General features: G+C 38.9%; 1 protein-coding gene across 4 annotated transcripts in view; it reads left to right on the top strand.

Annotated features, from left to right (window-relative positions):
- Positions 1–26275, top strand: part of frem1a (Fras1 related extracellular matrix 1a) — a 60794-nt gene that overhangs the window by 30192 nt on the left and 4327 nt on the right. For 3 of the 4 annotated variants that reach the window (XM_006629720.3, XM_015344956.2, XM_069189655.1), the window contains 30 exons: positions 966–1289; positions 1512–1620; positions 2004–2135; positions 3230–3574; positions 3970–4112; positions 4342–4538; positions 5015–5105; positions 5779–5946; positions 7675–7883; positions 8412–8505; positions 8759–9011; positions 9626–9826; positions 10082–10267; positions 10943–11139; positions 11755–11980; positions 12574–12718; positions 13020–13161; positions 13519–13714; positions 14219–14483; positions 15405–15819; positions 16811–17012; positions 18422–18566; positions 19110–19239; positions 19650–19722; positions 20267–20416; positions 21623–21846; positions 22006–22053; positions 23613–23783; positions 24152–24283; positions 24563–24678. In XM_006629720.3, the coding sequence (XP_006629783.3) occupies positions 966–1289; positions 1512–1620; positions 2004–2135; positions 3230–3574; positions 3970–4112; positions 4342–4538; positions 5015–5105; positions 5779–5946; positions 7675–7883; positions 8412–8505; positions 8759–9011; positions 9626–9826; positions 10082–10267; positions 10943–11139; positions 11755–11980; positions 12574–12718; positions 13020–13161; positions 13519–13714; positions 14219–14483; positions 15405–15819; positions 16811–17012; positions 18422–18566; positions 19110–19239; positions 19650–19722; positions 20267–20416; positions 21623–21846; positions 22006–22053; positions 23613–23783; positions 24152–24283; positions 24563–24678 (5429 nt within the window). The remainder of the gene's footprint in view (positions 1–965; positions 1290–1511; positions 1621–2003; positions 2136–3229; positions 3575–3969; positions 4113–4341; positions 4539–5014; positions 5106–5778; positions 5947–7674; positions 7884–8411; positions 8506–8758; positions 9012–9625; positions 9827–10081; positions 10268–10942; positions 11140–11754; positions 11981–12573; positions 12719–13019; positions 13162–13518; positions 13715–14218; positions 14484–15404; positions 15820–16810; positions 17013–18421; positions 18567–19109; positions 19240–19649; positions 19723–20266; positions 20417–21622; positions 21847–22005; positions 22054–23612; positions 23784–24151; positions 24284–24562; positions 24679–26275) is intronic. The other variant, XM_015344957.2, reaches the window with a different exon arrangement.

Raw genomic sequence — 26275 nt, 5'->3', positions numbered from 1 at the left:
ATAACCTTTAATATATATTCCAGGTAATAAACATATGTTTTCCCCCTCAAATCTGCAGAACAAAGCTCCATTATTTAAAAAGATGGATGTAGGAACGATGGAAGTATTTGTTGGGCAAAGTGTAATAATTTAGTAAACTTGAAATCAACTTAAAAGGATATGTGAAGGCAGATGATATGGTGGTGCTTTGCGCTCCTGCCTCACATCTTCAAGGTTGGGTTTGTTTCTAGCCATTGCCATCTGTCTGTGTGAATTTCACTATGTTCTTCCTCTTTCTCTCCCTGTGTTCATGCAAGATTTTTCCTCCCTCTGGTCACTGAATGGGCTTGATTGGCTGTTCAGAACTGCCCCCTTTCCCTCAGGCCTTGTAAATGACAGGTGTACCAGTTGGGGAGGGGCTGCAGTAGCTGTGCACTCTCTGTCCCACCTTCACCTTCAGGGCTGAAACTGAGACTGAACAGGGAAGAACAGTGGGAGAACAAGGAAGAACAGTGAGAGAGTACAAAATGTCTAGTAGAAGGGGGGAGTGAAGATGGCAAAAGAAGTAAAGGGAGAGACGGAGGCAGGAGCAGCGAGATAGGAAGAGCCAGGTGTGAGCAGCACTAGAAATTCCAAGGCCAGAGAGCCTTTACAGGAGAGTGACCCTCTGACGTCAGAGGTGCGAATCATTAACAGAGAAGAGAGGAGCTTGTGTCAAGTGCGCAGGGTGAAAATCAAACAGGATAGTTCAAGCAGCAAGTTTACCAAGAGGAAAGCAGAGAGCTGGTTGTGCATAGCCAGCTCAAGAGCTTTAGGTACAAATGAAAGACGAAACAGGATGATGATTCTGAAAGGTTTAGGGCTTCAAGGCGGGCTTGTAAAATAGAAAACAACTTATATTTACATACTAAGAGTGAAAAACCTGAAATTGTATGTGTGAATACACTGTAATGCTGAGATCATTTAAAATCTGGTTGTGTGATTAGTCAGAACACGCCTGGATCCCAGTCCACATCAAGAACGCAGTTCCAAACCAGCCTCCTAAAGCCGCCTTCATGTCCATGTTCATCCTGGAAGTAGACCAGTTCATTCTCACGCCACTGAGCACTGCAACCCTGGATGCAGAAGATGGAGAGAGTCCTAAATCACTACTGGTGTTCAATGTAACCAAGCCGCCTCCAGAAGGCTACATCACCCACCTGTCGGATCACACAAAGCCCATCTCCTCCTTCACCTGGGGGGACCTCAATGACGTGCTCATTGCTTATCAGCCGCCAAACACCAGTCACACTGAGCGCAGGAACTATGAGGTATCTTATTATCATCATTATTGATTGTTCTTTCTTTAAACTTTTGGCAAATGCTGATAGACAAAATTTCAGCATCACTCAAAGTGTGAACATATTTCATCACTATGTTGGTGACACTCTCATGTTTCTCTCTAATATTGGTATATACTTGTTATTTTGTATACTAAGTACATTATCTATATCTAATAGAAATGTGATAAACTTACATTCCTTATTTAACAGGTGGAGTTTGAGGTCCATGATTTCTTCTTTGAGAAAAGCCCACCAATTACAGTTCATTTATCAATCAGGACCGCAGACACCAATGCTCCAAGGGTTTCTTGGAATATGGGTGAGTCTTAGTGTTCATTGACTATCGAACTAAACTTTGACATGGACCGATTTCGGTACCATTGTAGATCTTTGATTAAGGTACAACTTCTTACATTCTACCTTGAATTGAAAAGGCACACACCCTATGTTAAAATCGTAACTCAGTAGCAGAGTTAGATAGATAACTAAGTACATTTAATTCATTGGTGCTTTTTAAAAATGGATTAATGAACTCTTGCAATAGAGTAATATCTTTCTCCTTCCTAAATTGGTTTGGCTTTGGTTCAGTTACATTTGACGTCTTTTAGAATACAGATGAACAGCACCAGAGGTCTTCTTACAAAGTGATATCAGAACCAGATCTTTGTGAACTGACCAGCTTCTTTCCCTGGATTTTTCCAGGCCTCAGTCTTCTGGAAGGACAATCCCGGCCCATAACTTGGGAGCAGCTCCAGATTGTTGACAATGATAACCTGGGAGCCGTGCGTCTCATCACGGTAGATGGGCTGCAGCATGGCAGACTTACTGTGAGAGGTACAGTAGCAGAAAGTCCAACAACTATGAGCTGCATAGGAAATTGAGTGACAGTACGAACCAACAACCAGCACTAAGTTAACAACTTAACTGTGTTCTATAAATGTCAAGTTGTTTCTATGAGTATAGACTCGTAGTTTCCCTATCAGCACTGAATCAGGAGATTAGAGGTTGCAATCAGGCATTTGTCTCACTATGCAACAGTGAAAACTACAGCTGTTATAGAACTATACGGCTTAAGCAGGAGCCACACCAATCTCTAAAATGATTCTGTAAATAATAGCTGAAAATGATATGACCTGTCCACAGTGACCACAGATAGATGACCATTTATTGATGATGACTTTGGCTTCATTCAATCCTCTCATTAACTTATGTTCTTATGAATGTTTGAAAGTGATGTACAGTCCAGATTCCAGATATGCAGATCTTTTTATATGTTATTTGGAGCAAAGTGAAGACACATAAAGTAAAAAAAATCATGTTTTGATTTTTAAGTAATGTTACTGTAATTATTTTGGTCAAATGAATCCCATAATTTCATTTAGGCTTCATAAAGGGACATTCTGACACCTATCTTTTTCACAAAGTAATCCACAAAATGGCTCTACTCTTTTTGTGCTAGTGTCAAATGGTTAAAAGACAGAAACCAGGATGTCTATAACAGTGTAATTTTACACCTTCTCTATAAATAATAATTTGGAGTTAATGTAAGCTACAACAGTTTATTTGTTATTGTGGTGAAGGAGAAATAAAATTATATACAGAGATGATGCTGTGTGAGTCTTTTTATCTCAGTCTGCCCATTTACTACCAACATGGATCTTCATTTAGTGTTAAAAGAACTTACACAAGTGTTATGCAGGATTTTTAAATATTCTTTTATTAAAAGCACAGACTCTGTCATGTTTATGCCCAATCACATCAATCTCAAAGCTCTACCTCCTTGTGTTTAACCCTGGGTGCAAATAAAAAGCACTATAGTCCATTATTTTGACAGAAAGGCAATTTAAATTAGCATAGATTACAATATAAATATCATAAATCTTGATGAGCTCATGGAATCCTGTCACTGCTTTGTGTTCAACTCACAGGGGGGAAAGGCTTCATGTTCAGCGTGAATGACATCAAGGCCGGTGTGGTTCGGTATCACCATGATGACAGCGACACCACCAAAGACTTTGTTGGCTTTCGAATATTTGATGGCCGCCACAGCACCCGCCACAAGTTCCCCATTAACATTCTCCCAAAGGATGACAGCCCCCCTTTCCTCATCACTAATGTGGTGTTGGAGCTGTGTGAGGGGCAGACGGCACTTATCCAAGGCTCCACACTGCAGGCCTCCGACCTAGACTCCAGTGACGACTACATCCTCTACAACATTACACGCCTCCCACAGGCTGGGGAAGTCACCAAGATACCAGGGCCCGGACTTACAGGTGAGGCTCTCTGCTGAGGAATCTAAGGACTCGACACTGTAAATATCGTGCATTTGGGGCAAAGAGTATCATGGTCTGAAAGAAATCCTGTCCAAGTCCCACAAATAGACACTTCTCTGACTTAAACCATAATTGACTACATTACTTCAGAACTGAAGGACTTCATAATTTCTACAGAGTTAATTCACTGGCTAAAGGCTGTTTGTCATTTGTTTTATTTTTTCTGGATCACAGAAGGGTAAAATTCCATCATTAGAATTTTATATTAACAGACCCAGGCAGTTCTGGCAGATTGCTTTTCCAACAGACAGCACCAAATCTCGGCCTCAGCCATTGAGGCCTTCATTTTGTGAATACTGCCAGAAAGGTAATGTGATTTTTTCTTTTCCTCTCAGGGTATCCTGTCAGTCGCTTCCTCCAAAGAGACTTATTCAATTCAGTTGTTTATTACCGCCACCTTGGCAATGAGGTCTTTGAGGACTCCTTTGAAGTTGTTCTCTCGGACAGCCATGACCCACCCAATCTCTCTGAGCTTCAGGTTTGTCATGATTTGTGCAGTTTAGAATACTTCCCATATGTCATTTGCGTTTTCATTTTATTTGGTGGAGAAACAAGGAAACATAACATCATTTTCCTTCTTTTTCAATGCAAGATAGCTTATTATTTGCAAGTCCCCGAATATTATAATTATATTGGAAAATGGCAATCTGATAAGGTTTCAAAAATGTGTCTCTCTTTGACCTATGGTGTAAAACTTTTTACTGCAGGTTGTAGTAGTGCACATAACCCCTGTCCATGACCAACTGCCAAAAGAAGTGCCTGGGGTTACTCGGCATCTGGTTGTCAAGGAGACAGAGGTAATACACCTGACTAAGAAGCAGCTTCACTTCACAGATCCTGAGTCACCTGAGCAGGAACTGGCCTATACCATAACCACACCTCCCTTCTACACCAGCATTTATGGGTGAGTCTTGAAATCAGATCTCAGATCACATAAGGTTTAATAGGCGATATTTTGACTGTATTGGCAAGGTCTTTAATTTCTCTCTTTTCAAGTTTCTGGTTGACTTTATGTTTAAATCAGAATTAACCACAGTAATAGGAAATGTAACTGAGCCGTCCTATTCTTCAAGTAACAGAAATACAGCTTTCCAAAACTTTTCATAGGTTAAAAGGAGTCAGGACTAATTATTAAATGTACAGTAGCCTTCAAAATATGATGCTTGAATAGTTACATTCTACTATGTGTACACCTTGTGGTAAGATAAGTCTTGTCCATTTAATTTTTAATCCTGGGCTGAAGCCTACTGTCCTACATCTCTTTGGTGAGTCTGCTCTTCTAATTCTTGTTGGTTTGGCTACTTCATCAGCTGGAGTGTTTAAACCTTTGCTGTAACTGACAGATCTATGCTATGCTTTTTACTCTACTTTGTTGAACAGGAGACCTGATGCTGGGAAGTTATTCCTGGTTGACAGCATTCCAAAATTCACTAAAGATCCCAGCGCTCCAGTGCTGAGGTCATTCACACAGGTCTGAATTCTCTTTTTGAGCATTTTTTTCAGGTATTTGTTCAGGATGTCACAGCAGCATTGGGGATTTCTTCTATGTTATATCTGCAAATTTAAATTAGGAAAAAACAAGCAAAATAGTACAACAACAAACCACCCACAAAGTTCAGTTTCATGTCTGTAAATTCCTCCAGCTTGTTGCACACTTTAATACAACATGTTTATATTCACATATTTCCAGGTGCTCACAGAGCTTTTTACAAAGGTACAGTATATAATAATATGCAGATAAGGGGGAAGACGGATAAAACTTTATAATTAACAAAAGCATTGTTTAGATGTTCACAAACTGTTATTCTAAAGTACAAAATAAACATTCTTTAAAATGGTGATGTACTGGGAGTTCTAGGTTATAACCACAGTAACGTTAGCAAGCAAAGTGATTTAAACATTTGATCAAGGAGAAACATGTAATAAGATGCAGAAACTGTCCTTTATTTTTATGGACAGGAAACTCTTTTGTTTTTTAACACAGAGGTTGGTTTGTTACAGTGTGGTTTGGGATGTGGTTTCTTAATTATCCACTACAACGACAGAAAGTCTGGAACCTCAGTGAATGACTACACTTACATTTTTCTTGTTATTGCATTATTCTGTTTCCCAACAGGCTTTTTGTTTGTTTTTTTTCTTTTCAGCATGCTGTCAACTACATGAAAGTTGCCTATATGCCTCCGATCACAGATATTGGACCCACCTCACAACACATACAGTTCGTCTTCTCTGTCACGAACCAACAGGGTGGCACCGTCATTGGCATCTGTTTCAACATCACAGTGTTGCCTGTGGATAACCAGGCTCCTGAGGTATTACAGACATGAGACTCAAGCAGTCATCCTGAGAGAACTCCAAGAGAAATGAGGCTCAGCTCATTAGATACTAGAATTAGCATCGGCTTTGATGTAAGGACAGTTGTACTCAACATAACATGCCCTTTTTTTAGTCTGCCCCATTGTGCTTCATTGAGCAGCACGTGGATAGTTAATAATTATTAATAATTGCTTACACTTATATAGTGCTTTTCTGGACACTCCACTCAAAGCGCTTTACAGGTAATGGGCACTCCCCTCCACCAGCACCACCACCAATGTGCAGCATCCACCTGGATGATGCGACAGCAGCCATAGTGCGCCAGAATGCTCACCACACATCAGCTATCAGTGGGGAGGAGAGCAGAGTAATGAAGCCAATTCATAGATGGAGATTATTAGGAGGGCATGATTGATAAGGGCCAATGGGAAATTTGGGGTAGGGGTTACACCCCTACTCTTTTCGAGATACACCCTTGGATTTTTAATGACAACAGAGATTTAGGACCTCAGTTTTACGTCTCATCTGAAAGACGGTGCCTGTTTACAGTATAGTGTCCCCATTACTATACTGGGGCATTAGGACCCACATGGACCGAAAGGTGAGCGCCCCCTGCTGGCCCCACTAACATCTCTTCCAGCAGCAACCTTAGTTTTTCCCAGGAGGTCTCCCATCCAGGTACTGACCAGGCTCACACCTCCCTAGCTTCAGTGGGCTAGTTGTGAGTTGCAGAGTGATATGGCTGCTGGCTGCTGATAGTCTGAAACATCAGGTTTACCTTGTAGGTGTGACTTTACAATAAAACACTGAATAATCCTAAATTGAGTTTATAACACAGGTTTGGAAGGAATTCGAAATCACTCCTGATGTCCTTTCCTTTCACCTGAATACCTTCCCTCCCTCACATATATCTTTTATCCCTCCTCCAATCCATCCCTATCCCTTGGCCACTCCTCACTCTGCATTGCAGTTCCATCTTCCTCATCCTCTGGCCAGGAGGTCAGCCCTCAGCCAAGCTTTACTGTGGCTAAAACACTCCATTAACCTTTTAGTACACTTAATTCTTGGGTTTTGATATTCCTAGTGAAATATTTTAAGCTTTAGAAGGTGGCAGTTGAGGGCTGGTCGGTTTGAAACCTTCAAAATCCTGAAAGAAATGACTGAGGCTGATTGTAACTTGAGGTGAAAAGAAAGGTTACAAATAAGAGGAGATGCTCTGGTCTGTCTGGGCTCTTTGAATGATCATACCTAATTCATCTAAGAATCTCATCTACAGTAGCTAGTTATTCATGAATCCCAAGACATTGGCTTCTACAGTCTGGCTTTGTGGCTGTTTTCAGACTTTCTTTGTGTAAAGAAATCAGCCTTTGGAAACCATACCAATAAAATTCAATATTCCAATAATCCGTTAGTAAAAGAATAATCTAGATGCTTTAAAAGAATGACTTTAAATATAGACTCAAATCAGAGTAACAGAAAATACTTTTTTTACTTTCTAAATGTGGCTTGATTTTCTTTTGAGGAAATTTAGACTTCAAAGCTGTGATACTACGAAATCCTGTATCCATAAAATGTTGAGTGTCTGAGCAATTATAAAAGCTAGCTGCTATGAAAATAGGAATTGCAAGATTTGTATGTATTTTCAAAGGAAAGTGGGAGCCTAATGAGACTGTGGAAGGGAGGGCCGGTCTTTTCACTACTGTATTTGTGGATTGTGTTTACAGGTGTTTGCAAAGCAGTTGACAGTAGAGGAGGGAGGGCAGTGTCAGATAACTGCTAACCACCTGCTGATAACAGACCAGGATTCCACAGAGAACAGACTGAAGGTGGAAATCAAGAGAGCACCCCAGCATGGCCTGATTGAGCTGGACGGATTCCCCATGAAAGAGGGACAAACCTTCACAATGCAGGACCTAAGAAGCCAAAAAGTTAGGTCAGATATATGTCATGAATTCCATTATACCAATTCTTGTAATGCTAATTTTTTAAATAGAATTTTTATATTTATTAATTATTTCCCTTTGATGAGAACTTCTTTGCAAATCTTTTCACTTACTTTGTACAAAATTAACAGTGAAGAGAGATATGAAGCCAAAACAAACCAATTTTGAAATGCAATCTCTGCTGTGGGACAGTCTGGCACAACAAAGAACTGACTTAATATAAATACATTCAGTGGGAACATTAGTGCTGATTGTACAAACCCAGAATGGAATTTAGTCATGATTGACAGCCTTTGTCAGAGCGCCACCTACTGGTCGATCAACACCACTTGCTGCAGCAAACCTAGGTTTTAATGGCAGTATCACACCCTGGTGCTGACCTGGCCAAGTCTTGCATAATTTCTGAGATCAAGCTACAAGGCAGTAACACTGCTACAACAAATAATATTGTAAAGAAAGGCCCAGTACAATTTTGGAACGATAATATTACATGTGTGAAGTGTGTTTTGGCCCCACAGATATCGCCACGACAGTTCTGAAACAACGCAAGACGCAATTTTCTTCATCGCTACAGATGGCATTAATTCAGCAGACTTTGCTGTGCAAGTTAAGGTGAGCTCAAGCTGTTTTTATTGTCCTCGAAGAATTATATCAATTATACTGATTATCACTCACACACCATATCTCTGTCACTTATATCAGGGTCATCAGAGAACACTCACAAACATATCTTCCATGCTTGAGTCATTCAATTACATTTGGCAACCCTGATAACCTATCATGCCTTCCCATCTCAAAACAAAATAATAAAAAAGAAAGTATGTATGTCTTTCTCTGTTCAAATAAAATGTTTTTATGTGTGTAGGTGATCCCAGTCAATGATGAAACCCCAGTATTAATGCCAGGTCTAATTCCTGTGTTGGACTGTGCAGAGGGAGAGGAAGTGGTCATCACTGCTGAATACATCTTTGCCACAGACAGTGATAGTGATGACAGCAAACTCAGCTACATGATCGCACGTCAGCCACACCATGGAGTTTTGCGTAAAAATGGGAATATTGTGGATCGGTTTGTACAGGAAGACATAGTTGCGGGGATCATCACATACAAACATACAGGTACTAGCAAACACACAGGGTCTGAGGGTCTGGGGAAAAATCTTTGCTTTTGTAATGTTTGATGCGTCAAGATCTGGTGGATTTGCACCAAACTACTTATCTAGTAGAATAACTCAAATTTAAGACCAAAATCAAATCCAGGCTTGCCATGCATTAACCACACTTGGAACTAGTCGCCTGCATATCTAAGCTATAAGGGCTGTGTCACACCTCTGACCACTACACTCTGGTTTGGAAACAGTTGAAGCAATATAGTTAAGACAATTGAACAAAACACAAAGTCAAAAGCTTATCTATTCAAATTAAAATCTGAATTTTGCTTCTTATCACACAAAATGTCTCCACCCAGGAGAACGAGGAGGTTTGAAGTTCAAATCTAGAACTAATTACCATGTTAATCACTTGAGAAAGTAGAGAAAATTATGTACTGTACATAAAGCTTTTTATATAACACAATCCAAAATATGGCATTCCACAGCACAACAAATGACCATAATCATCAATACTGGAGAGCTGTTGCCCTTTAAAGTGCTGTAGTTATCCTCGACTGACTGTTATCATTTTATGTGTTACTTTGTGAAAGAAAGCAGTAAACAGATGTTATTTTGTTCTAGGAGGGGAGATTGGATTGAACCCACAGTCAGATACCATTTCATTTGTTGTCTCGGATGGAGAAGCAGGTATCAGTCAGGGCTGCTGTTTTGAGGGGCCCTTAGCAGTCATACTTGCATCTCGGCTTCATGATGCGTTTCCTGTCTATGACCTCAACATAACTGTATTTCCTGTCGATAACCAACCTCCCATTATCATCACAGGTAATTTCACTATTTTTTTTATAACATAGGAAAATACTTTTTGTTTTCTTGTGTGTCTTGTCCTGTTTGAAAATCTCATGTCCGTGTGATTGAAGAAGTGGTACTACTGTATATGCTAGCACTGAAAAGTGCATTGAATTGACCAGTGGCTGCTACACACAGGAAATGGTTTAATGCCCAATTATTGATGAGTCACTTTGATTTAAAGGTTACACAGTACCACAGACTGCTTTTTATTTTTTCTTCTTCAAAAAGGAGAGATGTTTATTGTTGATGAAGGAGGATCAGCCCCCATTACTGTCAACAGCCTGAGTGCCAGAGATGCAGACAGTCCTCTGGAGCAGTTAGAGTTTATCCTGGTTTCCCCTCCACAGTTTGGCTACATTGAGAACACCCTCCCAAGTCCCGGCTTTGAGAAAAGCAATATGGGCATCAGCATCAGTAAGTCTATAAAAACAACAACATTCACATATGCTACTAACATTAATTGTGGTTATTATGTTTTGCTATTATTTTATTGTGTGATATTACACATTTCATATTCCGAGTTGACTTTGGAATTTATTGTTCACTTTCATTATGGTTTAAAAAGAAATGATAATAATTATCTATCCTGTTCTTCGTAAGCTGGTATGGGAAAGGATATGGGAAGATGGTAGCATCAACGATTTAAACTGTTAAATTCAAAGTGTTACTTGATTCCTTTGGTTAATTCTTGGTTAGTTTACAGGTTCATTTTCAGTGTTTTAATACTTAATCACAGTCATAATTTGGTTTTCATTAAAAATGTTTCAATATCCAGTTTGACTGTGGACTAAATAATCATTCCATAACCTTTGTAAACTAAGAAGCATTAAACCATTTGAACTTATGTTGCATTGTAATTCTTCTCAGTATATACAATTATATGTGATTTTCAAACAAGATATTTAATTAGTAGTACATTTTCCATAACTGTTTTAATTTTTTTAACCCCTCTTTAACCAGTTTCACTGGTTTTGCTGTTGAACTTAACTACTTACTGTGTATCTGTTTGAAGTCTGAAGTGCTTACCAGTGACAGGTATGCACATGACCTGTTGTTAAGATGGCTAACCCGACACGTTTTGTCTGCTAGGTTCTTTTGCTTTGAGCCATGTGAAGAATCTTCACATAAACTATGTGCAATCTCGTCACCAGAGGATTGAGCCCACCACAGATCAGTTCATGCTGTACGTGACTGATGGCAAGCACCGTTCTGTTGAAACCCCTTTCTACGTAATTATAAACCCCACTAATGATGAAGCCCCTGATTTCTTGGCAAGAAATATTACTGTAAGTCAGAAGAAAATCTTCAACACCAAGCTGTCATTTCATTAATGGTTTATGGAAAACATTTGAGAATATTGGTGCCTAGACTGGTCCTTTACCTTTGCCTTCTTATTACTAAACTGTGCACCAACCTTGCTCTCAAGATGAAATTCCAGTCTTGCAGGTTTTTGTAAAGCCCCTGTGTTCTTCCTGGCATCTTTTTAAGGAATATATCCCATTGTCATGATATAGAATGATGATGGTATTTTGCAAGAATTTAAATATGCTTTCTTACATCTAAAACCTCTAAATTTTAGAATTCACGCTCTTAAAGAGTTTTACAATTCATTAGCAGCTCAGCACATTTTAATGTTCAAGGTATGTTCCATGACTTGCTTTTTCCAAATAACACAATGGAAAAAATAATGATCTGAAATATTCTAAAACAGGGTGACTTTTTTCATATCTGAAAAACTCTAATTAAAAATCTACTCAGGACGAAGCCCTGTGTTTTACAGTCACATTTATATTTAGAGGTATGCATAACTCACACATAGGTGAAAATCATGTCCATTAGTGTGTCACAAATCCAGCACTTTAGTGTTAATCTTGACTCACTTTCATCCTCCTTCTTTCAAGGTGCAAGAGGGAAAGATGAAAGAGCTGGATCCTTCCATAATCAATGTAGTAGACTTTGATGTTCCCCGGAATGAGCTGGTTTTCACCATTGTTCAGCCGCCACGACACGGATTGATCATGAATGGAATCTATGGAAATGACATCACACGCTACAAAAGGCTCACCGCAGACCAGCAGAGCACGGAGCTCTCCGTGTATGACTTCACCATGAAAGACCTGGAACACGGTCTGTTGTCCCAACCCAATCCTGGGCATACAGTGCCTTGCACAAGAATCCAAGCCCTTGCATGGTTTTCACAGTGTGTTGCTTTAAAGTCACGACCCTTTCAAGGAGCAATTAAGATGTGTTATATATACATAGCGTCCTCCACACACTCAAAGCAAAAAACAAAAAGAAGGAAAGAAATACAGTAGATAAAAGAAAGAAAATTTCAGAACTGATTGATGAAACGACAATTTACTTAAATTAATAGTTTAAATATTTTATGATTGAAAGGTGTAGAGGAATACATTGTTTAGCATTAATGACATGTTTGATAAGGAGATGTTTTGTTGTTCTTTGCAGTCTCTTTCTCCTGAAAATCTGGGATCTCCTTTCGCCCTAATGAATAGGAAAGCTACAAAGCAGTATCAAATGCCACAAAATATCCTGAAAAGCCAAACAAACAGTGTCACATCAAAGAATTGAGACCACAGGATAAAGGAGAAAAAATGTTATGTGTTTCAGTATGCTTATATATTAGACTTGAAAAAACAGGCGGTTTGTTATTAGAAACAGTGTGGAAATTCTCTTATAATTTGTTACTGTTTACCCTTTAGGAATGAGTTTGATGTACATGCATGATGACTCTGAGAGTGTGTCTGATGGTTTTGCCATTCAACTGACAGATGGTAAACATAAGATCCAACAATATGTAGCAGTCACAATTATTCCTACCAATGATGAGAAGCCTCAAGTCATTAGGTAAGGTTATATAGCATGACCACCACTCCAAATCCTAACACAACAAACGTAATTCTTGGTGTTCCTACATGAAGGAGTATAACACTTGATGGACCACATTTTACAGAGGAACCCCGAAAAACATCTGCACTCTAAAATTCATAAATTGTACAGTGTGCTAGCATTTTGCCACTTGCCATTCTTACATTTTTATCGTCATATACGGTAATAAGAAAATTAGCTGTTTTTTGTTTTGGAAATTTCTATGGGGGTTCAGGTATGAATATGAGGGTTTTTAACGCATTTTTTTTTTCATTTGCAGGAATAATGGTTTGGAAGTAGAAATGGGAGAAGCCAGGATTATCTCCAGTGCAGTTCTGCTTGCACAGGACAATGACACACCTGGACATCAGACCCACTATGTGTTTGAAAGTCTACCCAAACAGGGATTACTCCAGCTTAAGGTCAGTAAGTGGCCTACGTTTGTGAGAACAGACATAGAACATTTAACCATCTAAAGACAGGTATTAAGTAAAAAGGCTATTATATTAACTGGTCACACAAAAATATCACTGCTTTCATCTCACTTTCAGCCCTTGTTTTCATTACCTGTATCTACCTTTGCTTCTTTCCATTCTGGAAGTTAGTTTGATTGATTATATATACAGTAGGAATGTGTCTGTGTCAGATGGAATGTTGTGAAGTGGCCCAAAAGTATGGATAATACAAATGTGTATGTTGTTGCTCTTGTACTCTTACTGTTGTGCTTTCCAATGTGATGATTCTCATGCTCCTAACTGTTCTCTCTGTGGTGCTCTCAGATAGGCTTGGACTGGGTGTCTGTCTCAGCAGGGATGAACTGCACTCAGGACGATATAGACATGAACCTTCTCAGGTATTTGCACACAGGATCAATGGGCTCCCATAGCCAGGACTTCTTCATCTTCTACCTGTTTGATGGAAGAAACAGGTCTCCACCTCAGAACTTTTATATCTCCATAAAGGATATGGAGAAGGGTGAGTGCTCAAAACATAAGGCCTGTTTGACTTATATTGTCAAGAAACATCTATGCTTGGCCAACGTTAAAACTGCAAGTTACTATACAATAGATTCAGAGATGCTTCTAGGGGGATGTAGTCATGTAGAATATTTTAAAGTAGATTTCTCTCTATAGTAATATTACCAGTCATAGTTTATTATTCATGTAAAATGATTACTCTGCCATAATGAAGCCATTTTAATCCTGATCTTTTTTTCATAATAAAGTACACGAAAAACAGACTGATACCCATATTATGTAGCCCCTGTCAGTTACATATTAATCAGCTTCTGGTCATGATAAAGACGTCAAGTTTGTAAGACGACTCATTCAGAACATTGGACTTCCTGAGGGTGAAGGAATTCATGTTAACCCTTAGGAAACACCCTCAGCTTCAATGAGGAACATTTAAAAGGTTTTGTTTCACTTTTTCCCTCCACTGAAACTCTTGCTTTTCATTTTTTTCTCACCACGGTCCTAGGAGACATTGCCATATTCATCAAACCCCTGAGGACATCCAGGGGAGAGCGGGTAGTGTTGACAACTGACAATCTGCTGGCAGTCGATGGGACAGACAAACCAGAAGAGCTTCTCTATGTTGTCACCTCACCGCCCACCAGCGGACACTTAGAGTACATCAGATACCCAGGGATTGCCATCACCACTTTCAGCCAGATGGATGTGGCAGCACATTTGGTGTGCTATGTGCACGACAACAGAGCTACTTCACCCCGAGAAGCTTTTCGGTATGAGGGATGGGTAACTTTGGGTAACTGATTCCAGTAAAACACAAGAGAAACGAACTCGTGAAAGATGACTAAATTGTTTTTTACCCATTTTTACCTTAGATTAAGGAACCCCATGTATAGGACATTTAGCACTGGCACTTTGGTGATTATTGTTACATGTACAGATGATGGCTTGGGGATCAATTCAGAACTGTTTTACTATGGGTGAGCAACAAATGAGGAAAGCAAAAGATATTACAGGGTAATAGCTAAACCAGGTCATGTTCATGTCCAGGCTAGTGTTTCAGCAATTACATCATGCAGGAATGTCACCATGAAAGCTGTACATGCAAACCATTACTGTGACAAGCAGAATAAAAATGAGGTAATATTAGCCATTGGAGACATACAGCAAAAATGGCAATTAAGTTTTTATTTTTTTGAAGGAAATTATTTATTGAGTTCTGTAGGAATAACTGGAACAACATTATCAGGATATTGAATGACAGACAGACGTTCAAACTTGATATACTGAACCAATAAACTTGAAAAAGTTTCTAGAAAACAAAGTTTCTGCAAAGCAAAGAAAAAAAACTAGGTTATAAGAAAGACTAAATATACAGGACCTTGTGTGCTTATTGCATCTGCATTTCTGTTACTCTTCTATATTACTGGTTTATAGACCTACTGGTTCAATAGACCTGGATTAACACTAGAGATTCTAGAGAATTTCAGGTATGTGAGTTTTCTTTATTCAAGGTGACTCACCTTATATATAACACAAATAACCCCAAAGAAGCATTTCAGGTAGTCAGCAATAGTGCCCTTGGAGAATGTTCTGTAGTAAAACATGTTCATTATCATCTTGTTTCTGTAGATGGGGTGAAAAAGAGAGCAAACAAACATGCTGAAGGCCTGCCTTGCCTCTCTCATTGCTAGATTTGTTGTCAGCAACGGCCTGTCCACCCGAAATGGCACCCTGGAAATCACCGTGGAAACAGCTGACCGTGTGCTTCCGACTCTGTCCCGGAACACCGGCCTTCAGGTCCCGGCCGGCTCAATGATAGCACTGACCCCAGAAGCTCTGAGCCTCTCCGATCCCGACACTCCACCCAGCCACCTCTACTTCCTTCTAGCACGGCCGCCGCAGTATGGACAGCTCTACCTGCAGGGTGTGCCAATGGGCCAGAGTAATTTCACCCAGCTGCAGCTTGCCAACATGGATCTGGCGTACAAACACAATGGGGGACCCTCCCAGATTGACCGCTTCAGTTTTGTGGCCTCCGATGGCACCAATCATGGCTTCCTCGTGGATGGAAAGATCCACACAGAGCCCGTCTTTTTCACTATCCAGGTGAGTTAGGAAGAGTCCATGCAAACAGTCTTGAAACACCGTAAATGGAATCCCGAGAGGCCATGAAGATCCACATGACACACGTGTGTTGCTTGATGACATTTTGTCAAAAAATAAATACAGAAATGGAATGCCATTTACTTAAGCCAAATACCAAAAACATTCTCTTATCCCCCATTTCTTGGTGTCATCCAAGCACACATTCCTAGCTGTGCTATTTTTCATCAGTCACAATGTCAAACACTACGTCATCGTCATTCCCCTTTACGTCTCGGATAGTTTTTGGAAGTCCGCATTGTTAGCTATGTTTTGATATTTTGTTATATTATTAGCAAATCGACCAGCATGTTTGTAAGCATATATCTAAAAGGTATTGAAACAACTAAGGCAAAAAAAGAGATTTGACTAATACATAAAGTACATATAATTAAACGGAACTGTCTCTGCTTGATTCAGACAGAGATTCTTCTAACCTTGGACAGGGGGTATCATACTCAACTTTGGGGTGCCTAATATTCTGAGCCCGAGCTCTCAAGTATATAGTTGGTCTAATTATTGCATTGACTACTTGATTGTAGTGCTTCTAACTTCATCCCAAAATGTTTAATAACTAACTATATCCTAAAGAAAGACAGAATTTTGAGTAATCAGCTGTAAAATACTCAAACACACTTTCTATACATTGTATGTCTAATGATAAACCAACAAGTACACAGAACAAAAAGTCACCAACAAATGCAGACTAGTTTAACATTTCATTCCTCTATGCCCACAAGGCTATGCAGGTTTTGTGTAGTGAAAGGCCTTGAAAAACTGTTAAATTTGAAGCAGATACTTTGGTTAGGTAACCGAGAGCTGACGTTGGATTGGAAACACTTTGGCCCTTGAGGACTGGAGTTTGATGACCTTGCTTTAAAGAATTAGAATATCTCCATTATAGCAATCATGGGAAGACTACTCATGCATTAAGATATTTTTGTTTGTTTGTTAGGTGGAAAAAACAGACATGTCAGCCCCTAGAATTGTACATCTCCACTGTCTCTGGAAGGCAGAACAGCTGAAGGACGGGCGCTATGGTATCTATATCTCCTCCAGAGACCTGAAAGCATCACATTCTAGCACAAAAGACGAGGACATAACCTTTCAAATTCTGCAGGGTCCATATTTTGGTTATCTAGAAAATGCAACGACAGGTAAGATCTTATAAAATCATTAAATGTAGGCATTCTCTGATGCTGAAATGGGTCAGAGGAGGTGTCGTCTGTTCTAATTGTAGAGTACTCACATGTCTGCTAGTTTTTGCTCTAGTTGAGCTCTTAGCTAATTAACTGAACACTTAATTGATCTGAAATTCCTTTGTACTGTAAAATTGCCAGCTGTTGCAGAAATGAAAAATAACTAATAATACAAGCAAGATCATTAGTTCAAATGCAAATTTGATTGACTTAGGGCCCAATTATAACGGAAACCAGCAAAACGTTAAAGTCCTATGCTACAGTACATGAAAAGGGGTGCCACCTTTTTTTTCTGCATCACCAGTTATTATTCTGGTTCTCAGTCATTAACAGTTAATGTTAAATTTAACAGTGAAGTTTCATTTTCATTTATCTGCAGGATAGAGTACATTTTCTAGTTACTGCGGATCTGGTAGTTAACAGATTCCTCTTCAAATCAGTTTACATAGGAAGTCTGGCCTATTTTTGAATGGTTCTGGCAGGATTTTTATTTTGGACTTTTAAAAGTACCAAGGCAAAATTGAAGTTAAGAAAGTCTAGCTAACTCTCTTTCAAACCATTGACAGTCCTTGATGTAATTGGTGCTCCCTTGGGTTCCTCACCCAGGATAACCTAATTCATCCAGTATAGTTTCAGTAAGTATCCAGCTGTGGGCAGGAACTAACAAATGATTAAAACCACAGCAGTCATTCAGATTAAAACTACATCTGCAGGTTTGTTTAAATAAACATAGTACCTTGCAACTTCCCACTCAAAGAACGCCCACCCATCAATCCAGTAACTGTTTTACCCTTAGAGGTCACAGTCTAATCACTTTACTTTAATTGTATTTTGATTGTGGAATGGCTGAAGAAATCACTTTCTTGTCAGTTGAATATTTCCCATTAAATCTTTGAAAAGAAAATCTGTTTATAATCCTATGATACTGTATCATCACACTCACCAAACAATTAACTTTATAAAGGTTCCACATCTCCTTTCCTCCAAAGTGCACTGTTTATGATTTAATCGGGTACCAATTTTTGTGTGTGATAATGACATCAATTAATCAATTAATCGACCATTTGAAACCTTTCTGGCTTTTTCAAAATGTGCAGAAATGTTTCTCAAGATAGCCAGCCCTCAAACTTATAAGAGTGTTGCAAAACCAACAAAAAATAATTCCCATGTTCCACTTTCCTCAGGTATTTGTTACATTTGCTCCACTCAGGGAACTCAGGGGACAAAGCCAAATCAAAACATCCTGCAAATTCAAATTTAACAAAAGACTTAGCTTAATTTCACATTAAAAATCCATGATATAGCACATATCAGTAGTGGTGAGACTACTGACTGTTGGTCTTATTGGTTTTATTAATCTTTCAAAGGCCAGTTCATCCATCACAGCTTCAGTCAGGGTGACTTGAATCGAAAAGGTATCCTGTACATCATCAATTCCGCCCTGGAAGCCCTGTCTGACAGTCTGCAGTTCCAGGTGACTGACCCACTTGGAAACTCTGGAGCTTCCCAGATGTAAGGGATATATTTTTTGTATTTTTTTCTAGAAACTCTTCTATCATTTTTACCAGTCAGACAAGTTATCAATTATTGTATTGATACTGCAAAAAGTGTACAAATAACAGAACATTCACAGTACAAACGTGAGGAGGTCATTCATCCAGTCTAGTTCATTTTATATTTTTAGTATCTAATTGAGGCAGGGATCTCATTCAGCTGTTTCTTAATTGGAGGATTTCAGTTTTAACAACATGGCCTGTCCAAGCCTCCTGTTGCCCAAGTTTTAAATGCACTTCCTTGCAGTATTTCCACTTTTGTCCCCTGGTTAGTTTTTAGCAGTATGATTCTGAAGAAATCCATTGCACTGACCTTTGTCAGTGACCTGTGTCTCTGGGGATTTTGAATACCCGAATGAGATCCGCTCATACTATTGTCTGTTCAAGACTGTGTTTTCCTGAAGTCTATAAGTTCATTCTGCATTTCATTTTACAGTTCTTTTTCTAACAATCTTAAATTTCACATTGCTAAAATGAAACTGTAATTCTGTAATTCTTGCAGCCTTGACTTCAAATGGTCTAGAACAGAGTTCTCTCAAACTGAATATAAGGTTTGTGAAGATGTTGGTGTGATGTCATTGACAATTGAAAGGAAGGGCAACACAAGGGAGTCCTCTTTTGTTTCAGTTAAGGTAAATACAGCTTCAGTTGTTGACAGTTTCCTAAACTGGAGGTTGATATTAAAGTTTGCATCAAAATACTTTTCCTCTTTACTTAATGCATTAATTTTTTGATCAGGCTATTTTCTCTCTCCACTATCAATTTGGGCTAGATTTTTTTTGTATCTCACATTTTTTTTCCCTAAATTCCTGAAGAAGGACAAAAATAATGAAATAAATGAAATAAACATTTACATCTTGTGTACATTATAAAAACTTCCTTTTCTTTTTCAGTCATTTATTTGTACATTTCATTTCAATCCTGCAAATATATTTATTGTGTACAGTATGTCTATTTATATAGAGTATATCTATAACTGTCATAATTAGATTACATTTTAAAAATCATATGTGCAGTTGGAATATGTGTTTTGCATTTTCAGATTAATGAAATCACAGCATCTGCTGGGAAGGACTTCATAATTGGCCATTCAAGTCTAACTCAATTTGATCCTGGTAAATTTCAAATGTGTTTGTTTCTCTTTTAGTTTTTCACTAGGAAGCGAATATATTAAGATGGATATCACATATATCCATCTTTGTAGAAAAAATGAAAACTGTAAAAATCTAATCCATTGAAATGTTAATTGATTTGTTAATTCATAAGACACTATACAAACCTGCATACCTCAGATTAAATTATGATTTCAATTTACAGGAGAAGTTTCTGAAATATATTCTAAAAATAATTTGTGGAATCAATAATTTGGAAATATCTTGTCATTAAATAGAAAGAATAATGTATCTCCCTGAGAAGAAATTCATGTCTTACACTTTTTTAAACCTCAACCCCCACACATTTTCAAAAAGTTCTCTCTCCTGCTAAAATAACTGGGTGTGCAGAAGAAATTTTTAAATAGTTTAAATGTATTGTTATTAAACAGAGCAACACAAATAAACCAACAGTGCAACAGTTCTGTAAACTATATTACTGACTAGTTTAAACCACCATGTTAAAGCTCAGGAGACAGAGAGTTGTTATACTTCTCTGCTCCACCAGGGGTCTCAGTCAGGACTTGGCGGGTAGAAATCACTCAGGACCAGCTGGAGGAAGGAGAAGAGGTCTTTGAAGTGGTGCTCACCTCTCCCGCCAGCACTGTTCTGGGCAGAAACATGAAAGCTGTTGTGAAAATAATTGATTCAAAACAAGGTAAGACATGGAGTCATGCAAAACATGGTTGTTTTCACAGAGCATTTTAGATTTTTGTATTATTTGCAGTTCATTGGACAATATACTGCACAGTATAGTGAAAGTAAAAAAATAGCAAATAATGGTTAATACCATGCTGAAACGCAAAATGAAAAACATTTCGGCTGTTGAGCCTTCTTCAGGTCTGAATGCTCAGCAGCTGAAACACTATGTTTTCTTTCTACCTCTCAGCGTGGAATTAATCTTTATTCGTTCCTTTGCAGCCAACTCACACTGACACATCTCCCCACTCAAATCTCACCTTAAAATAATGGAAAAAATGGCTGTTGGGACCAGAATATAAAGAAAAACTCAGAAGTTCCTTGTGAGAGGCTCAGTCAAAGGTTCTTTATCGTGTCTAAACCTACTGCACTCTCACATACTATAAATGGAAAATTTCACATTGCAGTCTTAACATAAATAGGGTACAATGAACCTAATGTTGTATGTTATACAGTGAAAAAGATCAGTGCAAAATGCTATATGGGAAGGGATCTCAACTTGTGAAGTAGCACAGTGCTGTTAACAGAAGCTCACAGGCTGCAAGGCAGGAGGTATGAGCTGCAGGCAGTGTGGCCACACTCTGTAGGAAATAGGAATTGTGGAGGTGGTCTGATGTGCTGCAGTGCTGATGTACTGCCACTGGAGCACAAGAGAGGAGAATGATCTGGACAGGGAAGCAGGATAGTAAGGGGAACATACTGTACGACCAGGCAACTGGGGAAGGTGGATAGAGAGAAAGAAGGAACTGGCATGGGAGGAGGCAGAGCAAAGGAGAATGAAGTAAGCAAGTCAGAATTAGGCGGGAAAAAAATGCCAAGGAAGAGTCTGAAGGAGGAATATTTTCACTGCTTCACTTTCTCCCATTTCTGGACGGCAATCATTTTCAACAAGATAGAAAAGTACTATTTCCTCTACAAGAGGGCCTGCTAGGCCAGACACATACTTTTCCATTCTACAGAGAACTTGGACCCAAACCAAGAGCTGAGAAGATTAAATTGCATAGATGTGACATTGAAAGGACTGACAAGAACATTTCAGGGAAGACGTGCTGCTTGTAAGAGAGAGGGTAACATGGTGTGCCAGAAATCAAAGTATCATGCATTTGATGCACTGAATCTATGAATGATCACTTCATACCTCAGGGTTGTCTTTTTTGCAATACAGGCCAGTGCAGCAGCAGTAGAACAAATGACCAGTTTCCAGTCATAACTGGCTTAAGAAGAAAGGTAGCCGCTGTCTCTTCAGAGCTCCCCCCTCCCAGCCATGGAATCATACAGCTGGAGACGCTGCCTCTCGCTCCAGTGGAATGGGTCAGAGGAGACGTTCCACAGCAGCACAAGCCCCCTCTCTCCCACACCAGACTGAGGCCTGTCGGAAATGGAAAAACTGTGAGGCGCTGGGCTTTGTACCATAATGGGTTACTGTGCTCAAGAGTCCTGTATTAATGTATACAGCTCAACAAATCCCTGAAAGATGTTTTTAATTTTAAAATACCAAACTGTTTTGAATCTTTGCATCTCTGAATGCTCTCTTTTTCCCTTTGGCAGGTTCAGCCATCATCAGTTCATCACAATGGGACAGATTTAGTATTTACGGTGAGGTTATTTTGTTAAATAAATGTTTCATTTAATTAGCTAGTGTTCTTAATCCTAAAACTGGCGAAAATTGGTATACCATGTGTAACGCAATTAACAAATTCATAAACTCATTTTTGGAAATTGGAAGAGACTGTCTTTATAGCTGGATGAAGAAGAAATTTATTCAGAATGTGTCTGATTACCAAAATCCATTTATCTCTTTCTATACCAAAGTTACATTTTTTATTGAATTAAATCCTGCTGAGTTTCTACTCATTTTAGACTTATCATATGAGCTTTATGTTGAGTAAGTTACCACTACACAGTTCCAGTATGGCCCAAGTGGTTTGTTCTCAGCCATGTACACTATGGAACAGAGCGGGTCTGCCCTTTTTTCATAAAAGTTAGTTCATTTGGTATATACCATTTTAAACATAAGCAAAATAGATATTTTTTAACATTTCTTCACAACAAAATCTAAACGGTAAGAACTGAAATTAAAAGAAAATGCAGAGGAGTTTTGAAAAGTGAAGGCGATTGTCTTCATTTCCGTCATTTTCTTTGTAGTGCTTATTTTCCTTTCCTGACTATTTAAAACCCTGAGGAAATTAGCAGAGCTCCTTCAAGGTGGCACTGGCTGAACTTCAAATGTGGTGGCAACAGTAAAACAGAGGAACAATGCCAGATATTCTCCATATGCTCACTGTAAAGATCATGAAGTAAACAGATGGAGGATATTCTCTGATTCCTGATTCCAGGATATGCCTTTTTAGCTTGCACACTTGGCTACGAACCAAGCAGTAAATAATGAAAGATGGAGTGGATGCACTCCTATTCTCCAGTGACAAAAGGCTGATCTCTGAATGTTAGGTGGGAAAAGTCACAGTGTTGATCTTTTGGTTTCAATGGCAATGAAGCTGCGAAGGAATGAATACTATCATGATGTGAACCTTGAGTTCTTCATTACATAAATGTAAAAACTTGTAACAAGATGGAATCTTGTTATGTTTGCAGATTACACAAAAGTGAGGTAAACCATTTGAAATGAGCAAATGTGTTGCAGAAACAGTTTGACTGTAAACAGGAATGGAAATTAAATTAAATGTAGATAAGAGTATATATCTTCATGCAGGTAGGAAGAACATTGAAACTATATAGGACTGAATTTGTTGAAACAACCACACAAACAGGAAGAATAAAGGAACCGTCAGGTCATCTTGGTCATATAGTTGTTAATAACTTTGCAATCCCAACATGTTGTTGTCTTGGAGGATCTCACAGAATCTCTCTCTGTCTCAAAGACGTCGTTAGATATCTTTTTTTCATGTCACCAAGGACTCTTTGAATGGAAGAGTGGTCGCCTGATCACTGACCTGTACATTAGATTGAAGCTTAAAACACTTTGACACATTATTTTTTCATTCTCTTAGAACAAGCTTGGTGTAAAATGGTCTTTAGTAAGTATGTTTTGAATGAAGTCACAACAAATGACAATTACAGAAGGTTAAAATAATGACAGGCAATTACAGCACTGAATTACCCTATCATTACCTGACGTCTTCCTCTGTTTGCTTTAGTACCACGGAATAATGTCTCTCAGAGTGGAGGATGATACCTCTCCTTCCAGCACTGACAGAAAAGCTAAGGTGCTAGTGACCAGGAGAGGGCAGCAGAAACATCCCATTGTCTCTACAGGAAGCAACGCGGTTCAAAATCCAGTCCAAACTCCAACCTACTTCACACAGCAGGTATGGAAAGACAACACCCACTATGGGAATTCGGAAGTAGCAAAGACAAAGACAGAATCATGAGTCACTACAAACGTGACAATTTCTAAAACAACACACTTCCTCCAAAACTCACACCAAGCCTATGTATAAGCTAAATGTGCTCCTAAACATCTATTTAACTGTGCATGGGATGTTTGCTTATTTTTACTTTGTTTACAAACTAGAGCATTCATTCTGATGAACTCTGGATAAAATACTCTGCATGTGAAGAAAGGAAATTAAGGAAGATAAGGCCTTTTCTACTTATAGACTGCAGTCTGCATGTTACAAATTGAAGTCCCACATAGTGTAAATAGTCCTGATCAAATTTAGTTGTCTCTTTACAGGGTGGTGGAGCCAGATTCTTCCCCAAAGCCTGTGTTCCTGAACAAATAGGACTTATACACTTTGATCAGACTGTCCACAAGCTCTTCCGCTGTGATGGGATTTCTTGGAAACCCTGGAATCCAGCTGATGAAGTAATTATTGAGTTCAGTTTAACCAGCCTTGGATGGCATAGATACATCTAATAGGCGATTGGTATTTATTTGCTTCCAGGCTACTTTCTATAATCAGTTCTGTAGCAAACTACATTCTCAAAATTGAAACTTCTATTGACAAATTTACTTTCTATATATTCTAAACAAGGTCTATTAATAAGGTAAAACCAGTTATTCAGTTGTGTTTTGCTTGTGAGAGTGGCTTTTTTTGTTGCTGAAGTTAAATCATGTATTAATTCTTCTTTTCCCCATATCCAGAACGTCAACCCACAAAAATGTCCTTCTGGATGGACCTTCAATGGGAATTGTTGTTATTTTGTCAGTACGGATCACACAGCCACATGGAATTCTGCTACCAGGGCTTGCAAGGAGATGTAAGGATGCATGTAAATTCTGGGACACTAAAGAGATCAAGCTCAATTTGCCCAGAAGGGGAAATCTGTGCTTAAACACACAACTTAACTTTGGCTTCCTGACAACCCATCCCCCCAGGAGCTCCAAATGGGCAAACTGAAGTTAAAGAGTTAAAGCAGGGGTGTCAGACTCGTTTCCTGGAAGTCGTCGAGTCTGCCGAGATTTCTTCCAACCAGAGAAGACAGTTCAACTATTAACCTAATTATTTTCTTAGGCATATACAAGATGGCACTTTTACTGTTGATAACGTAAAGCACTCATGTCAGTAAAAGGTACAGTTACTTATAAAACAGCTCAGAGCCATGTTACAAGGATTACACTGATGCAGTTATATTAACAACAAGACCCACTAAGTAAAAGTGCTCAGGTTGGAATCAAAACCTGAAGAACTAGGCCCACCAGGACCTGAGTCTGATACCCCTGAAGTGAAGCTAGGAGTTGACACCTTCCTCAAACGCTAAACTGACACAAGGTGAAGCGAACCCTGGTTCTAATGTCAAATTCAGTTTCAGCATCGTGAACTATCCCTCTTGCTCGATGTGTAAATCCTTCATACCTGAGGAACTTGAAATTCGTTTTTGTTACCTCCTGCAAATATCATTTTTTGCCATGCAATTAAGTTTTCAGTAATCTGGCAACTACACGACAGGAGGCTCAAACCTATTGTGCTTCTGCTCCTGTGTCATGTCTGTGGAAAAAGAGACACAATACTGATTCAATTATTTTAGCAATGATACTGTACCTGAATGTAGAGTGCAAGAGTTCCTTGCTCTTTGATAACATTTATCGGACAGAAATGTCTTAGAATTTGTAGGAATTGTCAAGTAACTTTCATTTCTTGGCAGAAAGGGTGACACAAAGTCACATTTTGTTTGGTCTCCTGGCTAAAGTCTTCTCACTCTCATCTCTCTTCTCATCATCATCCCCCTCACCATTTCTAGCCTGGGTCTGAACAAACAAACGGCTTTGCTGTCTTTCTTCCATCACAGCTAATGAGCCCACAGTCCTGCCTTTCATTTCCCTCCACATCATCAGGACACATTCAAGCTAGAAAGCTGAGTTTACATGTGGTCCAGAAACCATATGTGCAAAAACATACATTTTGTTGCAGTCATACTCATCCAGTGCCCGAGCATGTACATGGCAGATGCTTTTTAACCTGATAAAAGTTCAGTGTCTCCATCCATACAGCGGAAACAAACGATGAAATTAAAATGAGAAGGAACAATATATGAAATATTTACTGTATGTGTTTATGTTGACAAATCATTTGCATCTTCAAAACAAAGCAGGGAATCAGTACAAGGAAATTAAGGAAATCAGTAAGGAAAAGGCCTACAAGGAAAATTGAAAAAAGTAGCACTGAACGCAGGAGAATATGATTTAAATATTAATTATCCTCCTAGGTATTAACAGTCAACCCAAGAAATGGAATGGCCCATCAGTGAAACATGCAGTGGAAGTTCATTTAAAATGGACAAAACCAGACAGTTTTTACACAAAGATGTCTGCATGTCTAGGACGAGTTACTCAGACGTTGGTGAAGCCGATACTCAC

This window comes from Lepisosteus oculatus, chromosome 1 (assembly GCF_040954835.1).
Source record: "Lepisosteus oculatus isolate fLepOcu1 chromosome 1, fLepOcu1.hap2, whole genome shotgun sequence".
Lineage (NCBI taxonomy): Eukaryota > Metazoa > Chordata > Actinopteri > Semionotiformes > Lepisosteidae > Lepisosteus > Lepisosteus oculatus.
The sequence above is the reverse complement of the archived record's forward strand: the minus strand, read 5'-3'. Positions and strand labels throughout refer to the sequence as shown.